General features: G+C 38.1%; 1 protein-coding gene across 2 annotated transcripts in view; it reads right to left on the reverse strand.

Annotated features, from left to right (window-relative positions):
• The window catches only part of LEKR1 (leucine, glutamate and lysine rich 1), a 195,819-nt gene that overhangs the window by 168,135 nt on the left and 7,310 nt on the right, over positions 1-20,374 (reverse strand). For both annotated transcript variants that reach the window (XM_081302792.1, XM_081302791.1), the window contains exon 3: positions 13,104-13,318. In XM_081302792.1, coding sequence (XP_081158918.1) covers positions 13,104-13,318 — 215 coding nt within the window. The remainder of the gene's footprint in view (positions 1-13,103; positions 13,319-20,374) is intronic.

Genomic DNA, 20,374 nt, shown 5'->3' on the forward strand with positions numbered 1-20,374 from the left:
AGAGGCTGTGGAAGCCAGGTAGGGTCACTGGAGGAAGATCTCTGCACCTTAAAAACACCCCCAGCCCCCTTGCTGGTGCGATGGAGTCAGAAGAGGAGGAGGAGAATGAAGACTGACACCTGCAAGCCCAGCCAGTAGAAATGCAAAAAATGAAACAATCAAATCCACCATGTTCCTCCTGTCAAGCATAGTTGGTGAACTTGGGAAAATAATTTAGACAGAAGTCGGGAGAGCCCCTGGCTGCTTTGTTGTCATGCCTGTGAGATTTAGGGGTGGATGGCATTATGTATAGTGCCCTAAAAATGGAGGGGCTAGCACCCCTCCTTACAGCAGAATTATGTCCACTGAGACATTTAGAGGGGCCAAGAGAGCACAAGTGTGCTAGGCGCTGGCAGGTACAAGAGACTTCAGGAGGTGCTAGGGCCTGTTACCTATAAGGGTGCCGGAAATAAGCCCATACCTTGGAGAAAGGAACTGTACCATCCAGTGCTTGCTACGTTGATGGCTCTAGCCACGGACAACCATGGGATGTATGTAAGGACAGTAGTGTCTGTGAGGTCAGAGACAGACACTGTCTGGTTCGATACTGACAGGACAAAGTAGCCAGTGAGCTGAGCTCCATCTGGATGACAGAAATGAAGCATCCCCCACAGTGACATGTACTGACAGCTATGCTGGGTATTAGGGGCAACTTCTCTGGCAAGAGCTCTGGGAGCTAGGCCACCAGAACAGGTAGCTATAGGGTATGTTACTGGGCATGCCCCCAACTAATCCAGGAATGAAGCAGCAGGTGGTGTTCAATCAGGTGGCACTGCAAAGTCGCATTGCACTTGATTTGTTAGCAGCAGCACAGAGAGGGGCATGCTTAGTACTGAGTGTTATGTGTACACATAGTCCAGATCACCGAAAGAACATTAGTATGGCTTTAGCACATATGACTTCTGAAGTTTCAGGCATACAACAACCAACTGGTGATTCTTTGCAGGAACGATGGGTAGTCTAGGCATCACCTGGTGATGGCTTTTAATAATTCTAAGCAATGGAGCTTGTCTTCTGCCTATGCTGTTGCATCTTGTACTGCTCTTGTGGCCTGTGGATACAGAGCAATGCCCTACTTGCTAAGAAATCACTGCAGAAGACCTCAACTACATAGACTATGATGAAGAACACTAAAGGGATGGATTGTAGGGCAGGCCCAAGATGGCCACAGATAGGCTCCCTCGCTGAGGCTTCTGGTGAGCTCAGTACTTAGCCAAAAGTTACAAACACCCTGATTCTGTATATGTACTCATGGTCATGAACATCTGCTTGCAAGCATGCATTTACTATGTAACCTGTTAGCACTGTGTCTTCTTCTTTGTCTGGCCTACATATAAAAGAAAGGCTTATGGAGCCAGGTATGGTGGCACATTTCTATAATTCCAGTGACTCAAGAAGCTAAGGCAGGAGGATTACAAGTTCAAGAACAGCTTCAGCAACTTAGTGAGACCCTGTCTCAAAAATAAAGAGAAGTGGGAATGTAGCTCAGTGACAAAGCATCCCTGAGTTCAATCCCCAGTATCAAAAATAAAATAAATTTTCAAAGGCCTCTGGGATTTCTTGGGAACTGCTGCCACCTGGAATAAGCATGTCTATTATCCCAACCATGCCTGCCATCTTCCACCTGCCAGGATCACAAACTTGTTCCCCAGGGTCTAAGCCTCTGCAGGACAGGCCAAGGTCATACTGTAGATGTCCAAACACAAGGATTAGGGATGGCACTGTATGGCTTGAGAGACACATGATATTCAGGAGGAAGAGGATGAAACAGGAAAAGAATCAAGGATGATACACAGGATGGATGCTAAACACAATCAGTTTGTTACATGTGATTCACACATTTTACTAAATTTACATAGACATCAACCTCACACAACCCCATATTTTACTCTAAAAAACTCTGTAACATAGGTAATAGTATTACTTCCATTTTATAGAGTGGGAAGCTGAGGCAGAGTATTAAAGTAATTTGCCAAAGTCCACAATATAAACATCTGGTGGAGCCAGGATTTAAACCCAGAATCCTAACACTACCTTGAGGCTACATAGTGACCACAGAGCAACACTTCCTGGTATTAGCACAAGAGAAGCAGGTGTGCCAAGGGAAGACAGGGTCATCTGGGTTGTGATACAGCCAGGTAGAGTTATTGAACAGCAAGTTGAAGGGATTAGTCTAGAGCCCAGAAGAGAAAGCCAAAATGGGAGTGGAGATTCAGATGCCTACAACACAAAGAGGGCAAGCTGAATCCTCGAGGTGGAAAAGCTCAAGTGGACACTGAAAAAAGAATACAGAAAGAAATGAGAAACAGCACTGGACAAGGCCTGATGGCTCCAGCACTCACACAAGAGGAAGAAGTGGAGAGGCCAGGAGAGGGGAACAGAAGCAATGGCATCAGAGGAGGTCACACAAAAAACACAATATGACTTCCTGGGAGAAAAACGAATAATGGAGTAAAATACTATATCTAGTGCTGCTAAGGAGTCAGGAAAGATGAAGATATTTTTTATTTAATACCATTTAAATCATTGGTGACCTGAATTAGAATCTTTCCTTTAAAATGTTGAGTAGAGCAAAATCACAGTGGGCTGAGAAATGGAGGGAGAAAGTGCAGACCAGGCTGGTGCAAGAAGGAAGAGAACATGAAGCTGTCCTGGACTGAGTCCAGGTCTCATTAGTTTGTCTGCAAAGTCCTGAAGAAATGCTGTTGGTAAGGAAGAGGTTCACAGCAAAAGATGAAAATACTGTAGAAAGAGGAAATAATAGCTGATGCCAGGTTCCTAGCAACCAGGTACCAGTACAAAGAGTAGGTTTAGCTGAAGTCACCCACCTGAGGGGTTCTCCAGGCTGACATGATGAAATAATAATGCAAAGGGGAACTTTAAGACACTGTCATGAGGGGCTGACACAACAAAACATCACATCTGTGATGGACAGAAAAGAATGAAGACACAGAGGTGTCGGTGGACTTCGGGACTCAATGAACTAAATTGGACCGGGGGCACTACAAAGACAAACAGGATGTCAAAATTAGCCATTTCAGATGTGAAGCCTTTTTGGCTGATGAAAAGAATTTCACATTTGCACTAAGCTTTCACTTTATTTTTAATGTAAGGCCAATAATATATGAACTTTCCTGTTGAGTTCTTCAGATTGCTTCCAGAGACAGCTTCCCCGAGAGTTCTGCCAACTCAACCATCCCTTTTCTCTTGTTAAATACCACCTTTTATTTTTCTTTCTTCCTCTAGTACTGAAGATTGAAAGCCCTTCTTATTTTTATTTTGACACAGTTGTCGAGGTTGGCCTTGAACTTGCTATCCTCCTGCTTCAGGTTCCTGAGTCACTGAGATTGGATGCATGTGCCATTATGCCTGTCTTAAACACTGGCTTTTTAAACAACTGGGTTTCTTCAGTCCAACAAGACCAGGTTTAACATCTGGTGTGCCTTTCCCTTGCAGACTAGGCTTCCTATGACAGCATGTTTACTCTGCCATAGTTTGCCTGAGCCATATTTATTGGTTTCTTCAATTAATCCAAATGGTAATATTATAGAAAAGAGACAGACTTTGGTTGTATGAGCATCATTATTTAATCTCCTTGTGTTTGCATAACCATCTATAGCAGGAGTTGCTGCTCATCAATGAACTGATACATTTGTCTCCAATTTGAAAACTGTTCCCATTTAGAAATAAGTAAATAAGATGTAAAGAATTCAAGAAGAAACCAAGTTGCACACCTTTTTAAAAATGTATTAATTTAAATCTGCAACAAATAAAAATCATCTGACTTGTTATTTCAAGTTGGGTGCACATGAAGCAAGTGAGGGGAGGTAGAGAGATGAGGACAGCAGGAAACTGGGGCTGTGGGCTTTAGAATAGTTTTGCTGCCCCCTCCAAGAACAGCCACCTCAGTGTAGCATCATGGGTCTGGCTGTTTGTCAGAGGGAAGTCCTCCCCAGGGCCTACTGCTCTCCTCTGCGGATTTCCTCTAGTGTTTAGTCAGCCTTGCTTAAACAAATTAACTAAAGCCCACCTCCCCAGCCCCCACCCCCACCCCGCACACTCTACTACCAGGCCTGCAAAAAGCTGGCAGCATGGCGACCCCTGGAGCTCAGACAGAAAGAAGGACCAGCAGGAAAGCTGAATTTAACCATTGACCACTGGGGGTGACAGATTTAGTTTTTCAGGTTTTGTCTGATCCCTCCCTCCTATTTTAATTTCATCTTGTCCTTTTAAACCACTTCATATCTTTTTTGTAAAGAAGAGGGATCTAATAAATAAAATAATCACATTATAAAGTTGTACTTTCCATATAATCCTCTACTCCTTTGAGCAAAAACACAGGCTGTGGGCCTAGTCAAAGTCAGGTCAGGCACTTTACAATGCCAATTAAACTAGAACTCATTTCTAGAGCTGAGGTGCAGTACTTCCCGGACCCAAGGATTTCCTTGTGGTGTTAGTCAGTGTTTAGAGGCTGGAGGTAGGTTAGAATGTTGTGGTGTTTACAAAGGCACCAGCATACCACTGACCTTAGTTGATGAGCATGGAAAGAGGGAAAAAGGAAGGTGAGGGAGCATTCCTCCAGGCACTGGGTATGTGCACAGAATCCTGGGGAAATGGCTGATTCTCTGATGGTTTTTCAGGTGAAGAAACCAAGGTCCAGAAAGTGAAAAGGTGAGGTGAGGGACTCAGCAATGGCAGAGCCCACACTGGTCACCCTACGTCACTCATTGTTGCGTGGATTAGACACAGCCTGATGAAAACTGTAGGATTCAACTCATAAAAATGCATTTTATCTAATATAACAATAACTAACGCTAAGTAAGGAAAACTCAAGGTGGGACAATAAATACAATAAATGACGGCTTCAAACTATCAGGATTAAAAAGCTTGAGGGAAAAGAATGCCTTTAAAAAGACAGCAGAAAAAAAAATGTCTTATTTTGGTAACCATGTTGCTATAGCAACATTACAATGCTACATGGAAGGGCTTTCAAATCTATACAGGTAATAGAGATAAACAAGTACACATAGGGCTATCGATATCATTGAACAAATACCAATCCCCACGCCTTGCCAAATCTAGTAACAAGGAGACTCACATAAACATCATTTATACCAATCATAAAACATCTGCCAGCTTCTGTTTACTGTGCGCATGCACCACGGAGACAAGGAGGGAGGAAACAGTGTGCTCCGTACCTGAGGACTTTGGTCTGCAGCTGATGTGGGAGAAACACCAACACAACAAGCACAGGAAGACTCTGAAAGGTGGGAAAAGTGTGACAGAAGGACTGGGAATTTGGGGACTTAAGAAACACCAAGGCTACAAAGTTCCTGAGTTTCCTTATTGTCTCTCATACATGCCAGACAAGGCGCTGTAGAAGTCTCTGACCCAGAACCACCAATCACCACAGACCAAAAAAAGTTCCAAGAAATCTCTGATCCACTGGCTGTCCAAGTGAAGACAGGAGCGTTCTTGGCAACATCTGCCATCCTCTAAGCTAATGCAACTAAAACACTGCCCCTTGATCCAGGGTTGGAGGACCCCCAGGGAGACCCAGTGAGTACGGGACTTGCCTTCTGTGCCACCCCATCCCTGGTGCATGGGAGCAAATGGTGCACTCCAAGTCTCCCGAATGGTATGGGGGTGGTGGGGCTCGGCCAGAGCTGAGCTCATTCCCTCCTGCAGAAGCAGAAGATGCTCCAACTACCCCACCAGTTCTGTGTCAGCAGGACCATGGGGAAGCTGAGGCTCCACCCCAACCTGCTCTGAGATGAAGGAGTATGGTACACATGGTAGTGGTGAGTTCTCCAATTTCCTTCCTTTCCTGGGTCAGTGAGCCAGTGGGACTAAACCTCCATACTCAACTGGAAGCAGAGTCTGAACAAAGCACTAAGAACAGGCCTGGCCAGCACTGCTGTTCCACCTCCACTCCCAAGCCCACGTCAGCAGGTCTCCCTGGGGAGTCTCCAGCCCTGTATAGTGTCAGCAAGTTGGAATTAGATGGTGATACAGACTTTCAATACTCTGCTTCGGCATCCCTAGTGTCAGTGGGACCTGCCCGAAGTGGCTGGGAGCAGGGGTAGGGGGCACTCTAGCTCCACCTCTCCCATCCCTCAATGCCAGCAGGATGCAGAGAGCCAAGTTCCTATCCCTAAGCCACAGCAACAAAACAGTATAGGTCGGCCCTCCTGACAACAGTAGGTTTAGCAGCAGGGAGTTGATCTTGCGTCCCCCACAGAGAGACAGGCAGTGCAAGCTGGTGACCTACTTTTGCCAGAAAGGTATAAGTGAGACTGAGGGGGCAGAGGAAGTTCCACTCCACCAATCTTATATGAGGCAGTGAGTCAGGGCCCCACCTTTCCTGAAGCAGTGTCAGGGGGCCCAGTGGGAAACTGGACATACACATGTGCTGCATTAGTCAGGGTTCTCCAGAGAAACAGGAACAAGACGACAGATGGGGAGAGATATACAGAAAGAGATTTATTATGAGGGACTAGCACACATGATTATGAAAGCTAAAAAGTCCCATGATCTGCCATCTGCAAGCTGGTAGCACAGGAAAGCAGCCAGTGTGCTTCTAGTCTAAGACTGAAGGCCTGCAAACCAGGGAGCCAGGAGTGGAAACTTTTGTCCAAGTCCAAAGGCCTGAACACCAGAAGCACTGATGTCTGGGGGCAGGAGAGGGTGGATGCCCCCCAGCTCAAGAAGGAAGATCGAATTCACCATTCTTAAGCCTCTTCACACTACTCAAGTCCTCAACATTCTGGAAGATGTCCACCCATATTGATGAGAACAATCTTCTTTTCAGTTTACCAACTCAAACACTAATCTCTTCCAGAAACATGCTTACAGGAACAACCACAAAAAACTGCCTTACCAGTTAAGTGGATCAAGAGTCTCATAGTGTAACCTCCACAATAACCAGGATACAACTGAAAAACATTTATCAAGTCAGTATCAGGAAATCACAAAGTTAATGAGGAAAGAAAATTAATAGACCTAACACTGAGATGAATCAGATGATGGGAATCAAGGATTATAAAGCAGCCATCACAAAAATGCTTTAAGATTCAATTACAGCCAGGCATGGTGGCACAAGCCTATAATCCCAGCAGCTCAGAAGGCTGAGGCAGGAGGATCGCAAGTTGGAGGCTACCTCATCACCCTAAGCAACTTAGTGAGATCCTGTCTCAAAAAGAAAAAAGAAAAAAAAATTACAAACTCTCTTGAGAAAAAAGAAAATATAGAAATCAAAAAGAGAACAAATAGAAAGTTAAAAACTAAAAAATACAATAACTGAAATAAATTCACTGGATGAAAAAGAACAGTGAATGACAGAGAACAGAAACTTTAAAAGAAATCAACAGAATTTGTTCAATATGAACAGAAAGAAAATACACAGGAAAACAAACAAATTAATAACAAAGCCTTCTGGAACTATGGGATGATAACAAAAAAGCTAACAGTCATATGACCGGAGTTTCAAAAGGAAACTTCAGTGATACAAGATGTCACCATTAGATGAAGGGAACACAGGCCCTCCAGGCTTACTTATAAATATGTCTGAACTACAATTATCTCAAAATAAAAGTTAAAATTTAAAACCAATTAAATTCTAAACAGAACTATCTCAGACACTAACCTGACATATTATGGCCCGTCAGCTCTCTGAAACGAGCATCCGCCTGCCATGAGTGTGCCACTCTGATGATGTGAAAGGTCTACTTCACCACACAGGGCGTCCCAGCTGCTGGTGAGAGTGCATGGTACGCACACTCCAAAAGACTCAACAATCTGGACTTCATTAAAATTAAAAACCTCGACTCTGTAAAAGTCAATGTCCAACAAATGAGAAGGCAAGCCACAAACCAGCATAAAATATTTGCAAAAACACTTCTGACAAAGGACTGCTATCCAAAATGAACAAAGAACTATAAAAAATCAAAAATAAAAACACAAACTATCTGATTCAAAAATGGGCAAAAATAAACACTTCACCAAAGAAGATATACAGATGGTGAGCATGTAAAACGATGTTCAATGTCATGTCATTAGGGAATTGAAAAAACAACAAGACACCACATGTCCATGAAACAGCAAAAGTAAGGTCTATAGAATCTGAATAGCACAATTTGCCAGTGAAATTTGATGGATTTACTAAAAAGCTATGCCATAATGTACCGTTTTCAAGTATCTATGAAATATTTCCAAAAATTTACTGTATATTAAGTTCTTAAGTTCTCCAAAATTGGCTATATTCTCTGTCCACACTTGAAGAAAACAGATGTAAATAAAAGGGTAGCCACAAAAATCTACCCATTGAGAAATATAAAAGCATTCTTCCAAATATTTTTTTAATTAAAAAATAAAAACTAAATTTTTATCTAATTTAGAAGTAAATGAAAATAGAGTACTATTATCAAAAGATTTGTGGTTCTCTTGTTACCTCAGGAAAACTTGATAACTTTATAAGAGACTGAATATAAATTAACCAAGACTTCACTCCCATAACTACCAAGAGAACTAGAAATTAAAAGTTTCCAAATGAATACAAATAAGAGCATAAATCAATGAAATAGAAAACACAGCTGCTGATCTAGCTCAATGGTTGAGCATTTGCCTAAACATGCAAAACCCCAGGTTCAATTCCCAGCCCTGGGGTGGGGAGCCGGGAAGAGAGAGAGGAGAAGGAAGGAAAAAAGGGGGAATCCAATTCACAGAAATAGAAAACAAACAGAAAATAAACCAGTTTGACTGATGAAACCAAATTTGCTCCTTTGAAAAGGACAATAAAAGGGACAATCTGTTTACTTTCCTTGGAAAGTTTCCCTCCCCAGCCCCCTTTGGTTCTTTTTCAACCAAACACAAATAACCAACTCAAGGAAGAAAGAAAGGGAGAACATAAGAAACATAGAGAATGACCTTTTAAATAAGAAAATACTACATATTACTAAATTCCAAGATGCATGAAATGCCAAGTGAAATTCTTGATTGTCTAAAAAATGTGAATTTCCAAAACTGACTCAAGAGGAGGTAAAAATCCACAAGTAAAACAATAATTACAGAGGAAACACAAAGGGTTATCAAAGTTTGACCACCCAAAAAAGACACAAGACTTTTTTACCTCAGAGGTCTACCAAACCTGCATGAACAGGCAATGCTATGTTATTCAAAATGTCTAGTGTACAAAAGATGAAAGGCTCTTAACTTATTTCAAATTAAACTGGTATAAGCCAGTCTTGGCACCATAAAAAATAAAACTACAGACACTTCACATGTGAACACAGTTCAAAACTTTTTGTAATATATTAGCATATTAATCCAACACTATGAGAAGAACAAAGCTCTTCAGAAACTATTTCACACATCACAGTAGTATGGACATTACTTTAGTGTTTACAGAGACACCAAAAACTATTTTAATAATTACATATTTATTTTTGACCTTCTATCTATGGCAAATGATAAAGTTTTTCTGCTTATTATAATCACAGAAATTACATATATTTAAAAGAATGTTTACAGAAAATAGTACAGAGTACTTTCATCTGTGGCAATAATCATGAAGGAAGTAAACACATGCATAAATATCAGGGAATCCCAAAGAATATACTGTGACCAGAATGGTTTTATACCAAAAATGTGAGTATACCTTCATATTAGAAAACCCATTAGTACTATTTATTATATAAACAGATTAAGGAGAGAAATCATATGATCATCACAACAGAAGACAGAAAAGCACTTATTAAAATCCAGTTACAATTTCTGAGTTTTTGAAAAACTGGAAGAGCTGGGAATAAAAAGAGAAATTCTTAAATTGATAACAGGACATTTTCTAAAGACTTAGAGCAAACATCCTATTTAACACAAAAATACATTGTACAAATTCACATCAAATCAGAGATAATGACAAAGATGAACTTCCAGGTTTATTATTTAATACTGTTCTACATGTCCAATCCAGAGTAATAAGAAGAAGGGCAAGGGGAGATATAACAATTGGAAATAAAAAGATAAGTCTATCTGCATGATATTATCAATTTTAATGTGCATGCTTCTGTGTGTTATGAATATATATAACATACATATTCATCAAAATCAATTGGAAAACATACAACTAATAAAAAATTCAGCAAGGGAGTTAGATACAAAATCAAAATATATAAAAATAAATAGCATTAACAAAATTAGAAAATGTAATGAAAAATGTTTGATTCCCAATACCAACAGAAATTATGTGTCCAGGGGCTAAACCAATGCAGAACATGCAAGAAAATAAAGACTTTTATGGAGAGGTTCAAAGAACTTCTGAATAAATAGTCAGGAGGGGAATACTACATTACAGGATAAGAAGACTCAAGATTATAAAAATATCAATTCTCAAGATATATAATTGCTCTAGAAAATAAATTTAACCCCAGCCTAAATCACAACACGAAATGTTTTATGAAATCTGGTTAGCATTGGCTCTAGAATTTATCCAGAAGAGAAAATACACTAGAAAAGCCAGGACAACTTGAAAAGCAAAACAAAGATTTGCTCAGCAAAAGTATGGTACGGGCCCACTGACAGACAGTAAGTCAACAGTACAAAATGCAGGGTCCACAAAGAGACAAGAAGAGAAATGAATAGATGGCACAGAAAATCAAAGGAGAAAAGAGAAAGAATTTAATGAATGATATTAGGATAACAAACCAGACATCTGGAAAGCAACAACAAACATGAAATAATAACCTACCCCACATTATATGAAAATTAATTCCAAAGATATTATAAAGCTAATTCCAAGATAATACTATTAAGTTTTTAAACATATGTTGTTTTTACTTGCCTGAATCTACTCCCTCTTCTTCTGATAATAAGAGTCTAATTTCTCTTTAGTGAAAATCTTTTCCTTCCTTGTATAAAGTCTTCACATAACTGTCAATCAAGGTCAAGGTTTCCCCTTCCTCCAGCTCAAAGGGGTTGGGGATGGTCAGGTAATCCTCGTGAAGCCAACAAAACTCTTTACTGGGATTCCAATCTTGATGAAATAATGCAAGGAAGAAAAATGGGAGTTCATTCACTCCAAAGAGACCTCCAGATCCCCAAGCAAGTTCTCTTACTGTCTGTTTTCAAAACCAGTGTACTTGAGTGCTTCCTTTCTACCAATGAGCTACCATCTCATGCTTCTCCAATAAATCCCTTTTTGTTTCTAGGTTAGTGTTAAAAAGAGTAAGTTTCTGTTATTTGCAACCAAAAGAACTTGGCACAGAACTCTAATGGACCAGAATTTGGCACAGGATATTATTTTCTACAAATGAAAACAAAGTACAGCCAAAAGTAAACAAGAAAAAAAGACAAACAACTCTGAGAAAATATTAGCAACATATATTAAGTCACAATATATTTAAAACTTGTAAAAATAAACAATCCAATAGAAATTGGGCAATTTACATACATAGGCAAGCAACAGAGGAAGAAATATAAATACCTATTAAATATGAAAAGTGATCACCCTCCTTAGCAACAGCAAAAGACAACCATGAGGTAATATTTTTTCACTCAAAATACTGAGAAAAATTAAGAAACCAATATCAATAAGATGGGGGGAAATGGATGCTTGACGAGCTACTGGTTGCATGTAGTTAATGCTGCCTTCTCCAAGGCAATCTGGCACAGCCTGCACCAGAACTTGAAAGCAGCACTGGCTTTCTTTCAGCAATCTCACTTTTAAGAATTTATCCCGGGCTGGGTGCAGTAATAAAAACCAGAAATAACATACAGGTTGAAAAGAGAAATGGCTAAGTCATCTCAGGCCTGTTGTGCTAGAGAAAGCATCACTACAGGGAAGGGCAGCAGGTTGTAGCTGAGTGGCCAGGTCACAGAACCACACGCTGACTACGCACTTACCTTACAGTCCAGGCTGCTCAAAGCTGTGATGCCAAATCAAAGAAATGTACCCACAGCACAGTTAAAGGCACCATGAAGATCAAGAAAGGCATGTACCAAACCAATCAAAGTGCTTTGACTCATGTAAGAAGGCAACCACGGGGTAAAAAGGGACTCTCCTGCCTGTTGTTTTCTTTGTGTTTTTACTTCACGTGTTTATATCCAACATGCATAATACAACATTTCACTAAAGAAAGTAAAGTGCAAACAACACCAAGAAAAAGAATCCCTGACAGGAAGAAACCCTTCAAATTTAAACTTTTAAACTGAATATTTCAAATCTTTAATTTTGTTTAATTTTCCCACTCAAATACTATAAAATATTTTATGACCCAGATTTGAAACTGAAGAAACTATAACAAAATTTTCTTGGTAAAGGACTAAAAAATATCTGATTCCTTTGGCAATTAATGAAGTTATATACTTTTATATGAAATTTTATAATAAAATACAACTACTTTTACATGGACATGATATTCTCCAAATTCATTAACTGAGGGTTTCCTAAGCATCAATTGTTAATATTTTAAACCAAAAAAAATTGTCCTTCATAGGAAAAAGGAAAGACCATAAAACACCAACAAAAAACCTTGTGGAGAAGCATCTATATAAGTTCATTACCAATGGGTCTTTAGACAGAATAAATTGCTGATTCCATTCTATACTATTAGCATCTTGTTTTTCAATTTTATTCCAATTTCAATAACTTAAAATCATGTACTAGTTTTAATGTCTTGGTATTCTTTTCAAAACACAAAGTCCTTATTCTATTAAGCTTTAAAAGCCAAAGCCATTTCAATACAAATGTTGGGTATCAAAAGTTGAATTTTAATAAATAAATCTTCCTAGAAAAATAAGATGTGTATATGTATGGGAAAAAAAATTGATCCATCAACTTAAGAGTTACCAAAGTAATTGGTTTCTAATTATTCAGATAGTAAATACATTCCTCAGAACAAAGCTTCAAACTAATAATTATATTTAGTAACTATTAATATAATTAATGACCACTCAACTATATTCAAGTGTAAATTATACTTGGTAAGGAAATTCTAAAAAAACATCAAAATCTGTTTTCCGTACTTTCTTTGAAACTAAAAAATGATAGAGAAGAAAAACATTCCAACCTTTCTGTTTTGGATTCACTGTCAATTTTGTACTGTTCAAAATCTCGGCTAAGCGACTGCAGCTTTTCTTGAAGTCTCCTTTCACGTTCTACACTTTCTTGGTAAAATTTCATCTCTTTTTCCATTGCTTTCATTTTTTCTTCCATAGCCTTAAATTCATGAAGAATTAGATAGCTGACTCCACAGTATTTGCAAACCTTTTCTTCAGGAGACATCTAGAAAATAGAACACACGTTTACAGAAATGATATTGTTTTAGCCCTGAAAAATAAAGTTCAACTGAAGATGTTACATTGCAACCATACTGGTCAGAGAAAAGTAAATACAGACTGTCCTATACCATGGAGTAATAATACCGCCCACATCTGGATAAAGTTTTAAAACCTAGCATATTGACTCTAAAGAGACAAAAGTCGTGGAACTACAGAAGAGTCTCTGTGATATCTCTAGGAAAGATTTTCTCTTGAAATATTTTCCATAAAATAAAACTAAAAATGGTGAAAACATCTCTACAATCCTTGTTTTAAGATGAGTTTTCCATAAAGTTGGAAGAAATCACTGCCCTTTCACCACCAATCATCTCTTTGATCCTGGAGAAGCCTCCTAGCTTTTTCAGATATTATTTTCCTCATTTGCAAAATTATGGCATTGAACCAAATGAAATTCTTATTCACTCTAGATTCTTATTCACTTTCAACATTTTATGATTTTTACAGAATTTAACAGTCTGTCACAAAACTATAAATAGAAAAACATTTTGAATTTAACTACTTCTCCCTTGACTAGTTCTTGTCCCCTTAACAGATATGCTTATACCCATTTTCAGATTAAAAACGGAGACTAGTGACATTAAATAACCAGATGATATGTGGAGAAGTTGAGATTAAAATTCTTAAAACCAGTACTATTTATGTATCCAGCCATTTGTGTTATATTATCTACCCTCTGTGTCAGCTAAATCCCCTTACTTCCCTCAGATGAATTGTGCCTGGGGTTCTGACGGCACAGGGCCAGTGAAAAATGGCATTTCAGTAAAGTCAGGAAAGAGTCAGTTTTTAGTCTCAAGTATGAAGATTCCTCGAGCAGCCTCTGCTTGTTTTACTTTTCATGAGGGTTAAGAGATAGATTCATAAAATATTTGCTCTAGGGCAGTAAGGTGAAACAAACTCTTGGATGATTTCAGAAGTACTTATATTCTTCATGCAACCTCCCTTGAGACAACAGAAGCTGCTCCTTTAACTAAGCGGTACCACCTAGCAACGCCACTAAACAAATGTCAGCAGAAAGAGAGTAATAACAAATTTTTAATAAGTAAAAGTAGACTAATTTAAATATTAATAATAAAAACTTCAAATTAAAATCATAATACAAAATGTGAGTGCCTACATCACTCCTCTGTCACTGATTTATGAAACATCGGGGTTTGAAAGAAATCATGAGAAATATGGTTCAGTCTCTGAACAGGTTCACTGAGGTGGGTTCATCCAGCCTGGATGTTGTCCAGCTCACGTTTCAACATTCCAAAGGATGGGAAACTACTTTCCAAAGCAGGCTGTCCTATTTCTGCCACTTCTGTTTCTCAGGAAACCTTTTCTCATGTTTGCCCCAAATCTGCCACCCCAGAGCATACACTAATCCTTGTACCCCCTAGTAACCATGCAGAACGTCCCCAAACACCAACAGCCTTTCACACCAAGGTCTCTGTAATATTTGAAGACAGCTAATTGGAATATGTCATGCTTTTGCTTCTCCAGATCAACACCTCCAATCCCTTTAACTGCTTCCCATATACAATGTTTCTGAAGTTCTTTCTCATTCCAGATAATTTTCTGAGTGTGTTTAAAGGTTCTATGCATTTCAAAGTATGTTGTTCAGAATTGAATATTTCAGAATTGAATATTTTGGTCTTACAACACAATAAGAGAGGACTCAAACATCCCTTATTCTAAAGTCTCAGTAGTAATATCATTACTAATATCTTCAAATACTACCCTAGAATACATTGCTCATTTTACTTTTAGCAATTTTATGTTGCTATTATATACTGCAACTAGCTTTTATGATAAACAATTCCCTGTTTAAAAAAAAAAAAAAACTACAGTGCAAACCCCATGTCTCATTATACTGAATATGCCAATCATTTCCTTCTCACTGATACCACTTTCCACAGCCTTGGCTGTTCTGGGTGGGAATGAGACTAAGACTCTGTCTACCCATCCAGCATAGCCATGGTTGATTCATGAACCAGAATTAGACACTGGACCCAAAGGAACCAAGCTCTAGACTGGGATAAGCCACTATGTCTGTAAGTGTTGACGAGTCAAGCATTTGGGTTACCTCTGCAGTAACCATAAGGGAGAGGGTCATGTGCAAGACCTAGAGTAAGCCACAGTACTTGAATGAGACGGAAGAATGAGCACACGAATGCACAGAGAAGCCAAGGCAACACTGTGGCTCCAGAGAGAGAAAGCAAAAATGGAACCAGTCACTGTCTTATGCCTAGTGACTTTTCAGTTCCCTGCTTAGTCCTTCTTAAGACCTGGCTGTCTTGGGATCCATGTCCAATCTTCTTCCACTATTCTCTTTTCCACATTAAGCTACATCTTCCTTGAAATTAATACTTCCCATTCTATGATGTGAGCATTCAGCTTTTCAGATCCAAGTACAGAACTATAAATGTAAATATCTCTCTTATATAATCTTAAACATATAGAGAGATCATAGATCATGAGATATATATCTAGATTCAACCTTTATTTGTTAAGTTTGGTATCCAGAAAATTCTCAGCTTTGTCTCTTTTGCAAGTTTGATCCTTATAAGTCATTTTATCCACCTATTGCTTTGATTTAGAAAAACTGATATGAAAACACTGAGGCTAGAATTTCATAGCATGTCATATCACCCTGGCAAACACTGATCCATTACTCAGTCCATTCCAGGTACAACTCTTCATCTGATTGTTAAACTACCCAGTTATCTTCATAAACAGCCTAAAATTCTTCACACTTTCTTCAAGAATATTACAAACTTTATCAAGTATCTTCACAAAGTCCATGTATTCTATGTATAATACAGTTACTGGGTCTCAAAAAATGAAATGGCAAGATCTACATGCTGCCTGTTAATATAAAATTGGTCCAAGAGTTACCATTTTGGGTAATATAGCCTCACAAACCACCTTTTAACAATCTATTCTAAAATCTTGTCTGGAATTGAAATTAAGCTCACTGATTATAATTTATAGGCATTTCATACATGGAAAAGGGTTTATGTACTATTCTCTTTTTACGAGTCCTCAAAGATAATAAAGAGTGGTTCTGTGATCCCATTCAAAGCCACTATCATCTCCCAGGAAAATAATTCACCCGGGTAAAGAGATCTCAATTAATTCAGAGCAGATGGGTATTTTTATCATAATTCCTTTGCCCATCTAGAGTTTTGGTTCCTCCTCATCAATTTGAAAATTATATCACTTACTCCAAAACACTTTCCTCCTTAACCTTTGCTTACTAATCACAGTTCTTGCCCTGCATCTAAAAAAAAGGGCCTTATCCTTAATCTAAAGAAAACCCTTAAAGGACAGAATATATTTGCAGTTTGATGCACAAAACAGAAATAGTTTAAACTTCACGTTGTGAAAGCTATTAGAATAAATAACATTAATCATAGCTATCAAAAGACGAAAAGTTGAAATAAGTGAGGCAATCATTTCAGAGAAGAGGTTTTCTAGAAGTTCAGCAAAAAAGAAAAAAATGATATTCATTATGATCTAGAAATCAAAACAATAAAACTATAATAATAGTTCCACAAGAATGGCTCCAGACTTCAGCTGGGGCAACCAGAACCCCCAGATGAACTATGGTAAGGGCACTGCATGCAACGCCATTAAATTGAAAATAATTTTCTATAAGCAAAATTGCAAACAAAAAATGTAATAACCTTTTAAAATTTTTAGTGTCTATACGGGCTAATTACTTAGGACATTTTTGTGAGACTTGAGAAGATATGAAATATTGTAATTATGTTTCCAAATGAAGAAAGTAAAAGCTGTTTTTTTTGTGAAATATAATTTGTGCTTCATTCTTATAACGTGGTGTTATATCATCTCCTAGTTTTGAAAGTAAAATAATGATACGCTGTCATTCTTGACAAAAGGGCTATCATTAGCAGACTGCTTATGCTGCTACAATGTGCACTTTGGAGGCAGCATTAACAAATGAAGAGTCATTGGGAAACAAATTACAAAACAAACCTCCCAAATGCACTTTGTACTTTTCAAATTATAGTTATTTAATATAAAAAAATCATGTCAACTTTTTAAAAGGTTAAGCTTCAGGTCCTTTTTGAGAGTCCTGTCTGTACTTCAGCTAGAAAAGGCACTTAGCACCCCCCTGGTGCCCAGCTGAGGCACTGTTTGTTCCAAAATCTGTGCCTCCTTTCTTCTCCCACCCATCCCATGCCTTCTATGCTTGGATAAGGAGAAAAGAAACAAACTATGCACAAAGGTAAGAGTGACAGCACTAGAAAACCTTAGGCCTTTTAAGAGATTTTTTTAATTTTTTTAAAATGCCTTTATTCAAAACAATAAGGGTTTGACTACTAAATTTCATTCAGAGTGGCAGAAAAATTTTGAGAGAGGACAATAAACCCTTGGAGCCATTAGTCACACAAACCACCTGACCATTTTCTAGGCCATCAGGACTGCTCCTCTTTATTAAGTTAACTTGCTGCACCAATTTAAAAATCAAACCAGCAAAAAGCTGGTATCCAAAAGAACCTACAGCTACCTTCTATTAATACTGAGTCTGAGGTGCTTTTCCCCTAAGATTGGGAAAAAGGCAAAGATGTCTACTCTCACTGCCCTTGTTCAACAGGCTATTGGAAGTTGTAGCTAAAGCAAGAAGGAAGGGGAAATAAAGGGCATACATATTGGAAGGAAGAAATAAAACTGTCCCTATTTGAGATGACATGATTATCTACATAAAAAATTCCACGGAATCTATAACAAAACTTAGAATTAGTAGTTTAGCAAGGCTGCATGACTCAGGTACATGTAGAAAAATTAGTTATTCTTATATATATTTCCAATGAGCACAAAAACACTGAAATTAAAATACAGACCTCAGGGCTGGGGATGTAGCTCGGCAGTGCAGTGCTCATCTAGCAACGCTAAAGGCCCAAGGTTTGAGGCCAGCACAGCATAAATAAATAACAAAATAACAACTACAACTGCTCAAAAAAAATTTAATACTTAGGTGTAGAACTAACAAAATATGCACAGGATTTACATGCTGAAAACAACAAAATGCTAATGAAATAAACTGAAGATCCAAATAAATGGAAAGACATGCTCTGTTTATGGGTTGGAAAACTCAAAATATTACATAGGTATTATTCAATTCCTACAAGAATCCCAGCAAGATGCTTTGTAGATACAGTTATAATTATTCTCAAATTTATATGGAAGCAGGTATAGTGCCACATGCCTATAATCCCAGCAACTGAGAGGTTGAGGCAGGAGGACTGCAGGTTCCAGGCCAGCCTGGGCAACTTAGCAAGACTCTGTCTCAAAATTAAAAACAAAAAAGACTGGGAAAGTAGCTCAGTGATAGAACATCCCAGGTTCAATCCCCAGCACAAAATAATAATAATAATAATAATAATAATAATAATAATAATAGGAGGAGGAGATAGAACGTCAGTCAAAGGAACTAGAAGAGCCAAAACAATCCTGAAAAAAAAAAAAAGAATAATAAAATGAGAGGGATCACTCTATCTGATTTTAAGATATACTGTATAGCCACAGTAATCTAGACTGTGTGGTTCTGACAGAAGGAAAAGAACATACATTGATGGACCAGAATACAAAACCTAGAAATGAAGCTATATAAATATGCCAAACTGATTTTTTAAAGGTACAAAAGAAATTTAATGAAGGAAAGATAGCCTTTTCAACAAATGTGCTTGTACAATTGGCTAGTCATAGGTTAAAAAAAATAAATAAAAGAACCTATACCTCATGCCTAGTTGCAAGAGTACATTCAAAATGAACCATGTAAAACATAAAAGTAAGATTTTAGAAAAGGAACAGGAGAAATACTTTGGATCTAAACTAGTCAAAAAGTTCTTACAGGGCTGGGAATGTGGCTCAAGTGGTAGCACCCTCGCCTGGCATGCGTGGGGCGCTGGGTTCGATCCTCAGCACCACATAAAAATAATAAAATAAAATTTAAAAAAAGATGTTGTGTCCACTGAAAACTGAAAAATATTAAAAAAAGTTCTTACACTTCTAAAAATTTATGTATTGAAATGTGTTAATTTGGTGCAATAACATTCCATTTATACTTATAAAAAAAAACTTCTTATACTTGATACCAAAAGCATGACCCATAAATGGAAAATTTAATAACCTGGACTTCATCAAAATGAAACACTTTTGCTTTGCAAAAAAAATATTAAAAACTGTGAAAATGACAAAAAAAGCTATAGACCATGAGAAAATATTATCAAACCATATTCTGATCAGTACCTACATTATGTAAAAAATTCTCAAAACTCAACAGTTTAAAAAAGTCCAATTAAAAAATGAGCAAAAGATTCATGAGAAGACACTTCACAGAGGAGAATATACAATGCCAAATAAACACAAGATAAGAGAATCAACATTACTAGCCACAGGAAAATGCAAATTAAACCACAACATCTATCACTGCACACTAGTGACAGCTTCAAATGCCAGCAAAAACATGGAGAAGCTGGATCACTCACCTACCAGGTAAGAGTGTAAAATGGTATAGCCACTTTGCAATGACTTAGCAGTATCTTAAAAAACCCGACATGTAACTACCATACAACCTATCAATTAATCTCTTAGGCATTTATCCTAGGAGAATGAAAACATACAGCCCCATAAACAAATGTTCATAGCAGCTTCATATGTGACAGACAAAACCCAGAAGAAACACGGATACTCTTCAGCAGGTGAATGAAAAAACTGGTGTGCTCCCAACATGGAATACCACCTAGCAATAAAAATAAATAAACTAATAATATAAACAATAACCCACATGAAGCTCCAGAGTAAAAAGAAGTCAATCCCAAAAGGTTACAAAATGCAGAACTGCATTTAAATAACATTATTGAAAGAACAAAATGACTTAACCTCAGATCAGTGTTCCAAGGTAGTGCCCTGGGCTGGAGGGAGGGAAGAGGACTGAGGAAGCTACCGGGAATGCGGTAGGGAATGCAGATAGAGAAGGAAGGGCACATGA

This window comes from Spermophilus citellus, assembly GCF_964194105.1.
Source record: "Spermophilus citellus genome assembly, chromosome: 7".
Lineage (NCBI taxonomy): Eukaryota > Metazoa > Chordata > Mammalia > Rodentia > Sciuridae > Spermophilus > Spermophilus citellus.